We start from the raw sequence: 3,155 nt of genomic DNA on the forward strand, positions 1-3,155 counted from the left end.
AGTGAATTCGTGAACAATTATAAAACTGAATGTCAATCATAACAATTTTGTGCTCCAGTGCAATTGACTAAAAAACTGTGGGAGAGAAGAAAACATCCATATTTTTTCTAGCTTTATTGAAACCGTTTAAAACGACTCAAACAAATAACTAGCTTATAAGCAAAAGAATCATTAAAAAATAAAATTTATATTTTATAAAAAATATATATAATATATATTAGAGATTTTAATAATGAAATCGGTAAATCGAATCATATAATTGAATTTGCTTTATATCAAGGAATGAGTAATCTTTTTTTTTTGCGCCTATATTGGAGAATAAAGTAAACATATTTTATTGAAAAATAGAAACAATCAGTCCATCACTGAAAAACCCCAATATTTAAAGAATACCAAGGTGATCAGAACAATGTCTTGGAGAAAACACTTATGAATAAACTACAAATTGTAGAACAATGACAGATAAGATGTAAAACTCCATAAGGTTTAGAATAATACATATAAACTTGGATATAACAAATCGGTTATTCAGTTTTTGAAATCAAATAGTAAATGACTTCTAAGCTTGGGATGTGGTGAATTGATTCTCAAACAAATGCTTCTCTTTTATCGGATGCTTCGGTAAGCATCAGTCAACCATTTTGCTTTTAAAATTTTAAGTGTATAAATCTTCAAATAGTTTGCATCATCTGGCCAGATGTTGTCAATTATTTTGAAGAAACCACTATTCTGATCATCAAGAAAACACAGTAATGGACTATTCTGATCATCAAGAAAACACAGTAATGGAATAACCGACAAGGCACACTAGCTCCTGTATATACCGGAGGGTTCCGCATTCTGAACAATCCAAGGGTGTTCTAGGAGTTTGTGCAATGGTAGTCGTTGAGAGGAATCCTTGACTAGCATCTGTTAAAGATCAGAAGGAAAAACACTCAGCCAAAATGCTTGAATGAAATATCATGAAAAGAAAATTCTGAGAGCTTCAGAAAAAGTCCGCAGTGCATATGATAGATGCAAAACCTGGCTGATGAGGTCTTTTGCAGCAGAAGAAACAATTGGTTTAGGAGGGAATTTGAGATCCACTTGTATTATCCTGTTAAGAATAAAAAGATATAATAACACACAGGAGTAGCATTAAGCACGGTAGAGTCAATAGCACCTTGTAGTATTTTTAAATTGTTTCGTTCTTTTAGTTTTCACTAGTCCCATTTAGAGTGGGAAGATACTAAACAAAACTCATGCATGATGATACATGTGCTAATTCACTGCTCAATTCTTACCTCCTGTAAGTATCAGAATGTTCTTTAGCCTCAAAAGGGGGGACTCCATAAAGAAACTCATAGCAAAGGACACCAAGGCTCCATATATCCACATTTGCATCATGTTCTACACTCTCCACTGTTGAAACATCGAGAATTTAGGCTCATCACATATAGAGAGAGAGCAACATATACAATATGAAAATTCATGTCATGTAAACATACCCATCTCAGGTGGAAGGTAATCCAGTGTGCCACACATGGTCCGCCTACGATTGAATGTGTGCACTGACCACCCGAAGTCTGCTATCTTCAGTTCACCCTATTAATGAAAAAGATTTTGACATGATAAGAATAAAGTAAAGATAACAACCAAACAACCGTAAAAGAAACTTTAATCTAAGTATGGGAGATCACCTGTGCACCAACAAGAAGGTTCTCTGGTTTAATGTCCCTGTGTATTACATGCTTTCCATGGCAATATATAAGAGCTCGGGCCAATGATGCAACATACTGCCTCAACCACAAAACAACGTAAACTCGTCAATTTCAGAAGAATACCACATGACCAATGAGATGCACACCCAATTAGTACAAATTACCGATAAAAAATTACATCAGCGGACTTTGGTGATACACAAACAAACACATGTGAGGAGGAGGAATTAGTACTTACAGTAGCTGCACGTCTTTCACTGAAATATTTGCATTTTTGTAATTCCTTGTAAAGTTCACCTTTGGGTGCATACTCTAAAATCAAGTAAACTCGTTTCTGCAATGAAGTTATTATATTATTATTTCAGAGGAATAGGTATAACAGCCGGTGCATTTAACCTTCTTCAACAAGACATGGTTGGATTCTAAATGTATCAGCACAAGCAATAAGTATACCTGATCATAAAAGTATCCATAAAGGCGCAAGATATGGGGATGTCGGAGATGACTCTGTATTTCAACTTCTCGCCGAAGCTGATGCTCAACTTGGGATTGTTGCAATTGGCTCTTAAAGAGTACTTTCAGAGCAACGATATGATTACTCTGTATCATCATAACCACATTTCACATTTTAATGAACACGTGAAAACAAGGGGAAGAACAATTGAAAAATAACAGCACAAATCAACAATAACAACCATTTCAGATACATAAAATTCAACATGAGCCACATGTAATTTAATGGTTTTGCATCCAAATTCTCAATGTGAGATTTTAGGTAATAATAACAACAGAAGAAAAAAAACACTCACAGTTTTTTCTCTGGCCAAATAGACATGACCGAATTTTCCCCTTCCAAGAGGTTTTCCAATATCAAAATCATTTAGAGTCCACCTTTTTTGCTCTGCAGCTGAACCTGAAACCTGCGAAGAAGCCTGCTAAAACAAGAACGAAACAATCAATAAGAACCAAAATATCTTCACACCTAAACATTATCATCAGATCTTGTTAACAACAAGCACAATTTCGAGCACCAACGTCGAACAATCAAATCGGAACCAAAATATCTTTAAACCTAAACATTATAATCAGATCTTGTTCAAACTTAACACAATTTTGAGCAACAGCGTCCGTAGGTTAGAATTCCGTAGCTAATTGCTAATCAATTAAAGAGAAATATGAAAATGAAGGGGACGAAAGTTCGTTTATAATGAAATCGACGACGATGAATCGAAGCCTGAAGAATGTGACGGTTAGGTTAGATTAATTAATGAAATGAATTAATAAAGAACGAAACACGAGAAAGAAGAATAAACGATTGAAACAGAAAGGTGAGAATCGTAAACCCTAAAATTGAGAAGCGAATGGAGAGGCAGAGAGAGATTATTACCGTGTATTGTTGAGGCTGAGTCTCTGTTGCGATGGCCATGAGAGGGCAGCGCGGTGGGGAGAGAGAGG

At 35.2% G+C, this 3,155-nt stretch overlaps 1 protein-coding gene across 2 annotated transcripts in view; it reads right to left on the reverse strand.

Annotated features, from left to right (window-relative positions):
- Window positions 1-311: 311 nt before the first annotated feature.
- The window catches only part of LOC101498953 (serine/threonine-protein kinase Aurora-1), a 3,243-nt gene continuing 399 nt past the window's right edge, over window positions 312-3,155 (reverse strand). Inside the window, exons 2-10 of one of the 2 annotated variants that reach the window (XM_073368232.1) lie at window positions 3,088-3,154; window positions 2,510-2,635; window positions 2,154-2,300; window positions 1,939-2,034; window positions 1,680-1,775; window positions 1,488-1,584; window positions 1,284-1,401; window positions 1,024-1,096; window positions 312-909 (exon numbers count right to left, since the gene is read on the reverse strand). In XM_073368232.1, coding sequence (XP_073224333.1) covers window positions 808-909; window positions 1,024-1,096; window positions 1,284-1,401; window positions 1,488-1,584; window positions 1,680-1,775; window positions 1,939-2,034; window positions 2,154-2,300; window positions 2,510-2,635; window positions 3,088-3,126 — 894 coding nt within the window. In that variant the 5' untranslated portion in view covers window positions 3,127-3,154 and the 3' untranslated portion in view covers window positions 312-807. The remainder of the gene's footprint in view (window positions 910-1,023; window positions 1,097-1,283; window positions 1,402-1,487; window positions 1,585-1,679; window positions 1,776-1,938; window positions 2,035-2,153; window positions 2,301-2,509; window positions 2,636-3,087; window position 3,155) is intronic. The other variant, XM_073368233.1, reaches the window with a different exon arrangement.

Source organism: Cicer arietinum, chromosome 5, assembly GCF_000331145.2.
Source record: "Cicer arietinum cultivar CDC Frontier isolate Library 1 chromosome 5, Cicar.CDCFrontier_v2.0, whole genome shotgun sequence".
Classification (NCBI taxonomy): Eukaryota; Viridiplantae; Streptophyta; class Magnoliopsida; order Fabales; family Fabaceae; genus Cicer; species Cicer arietinum.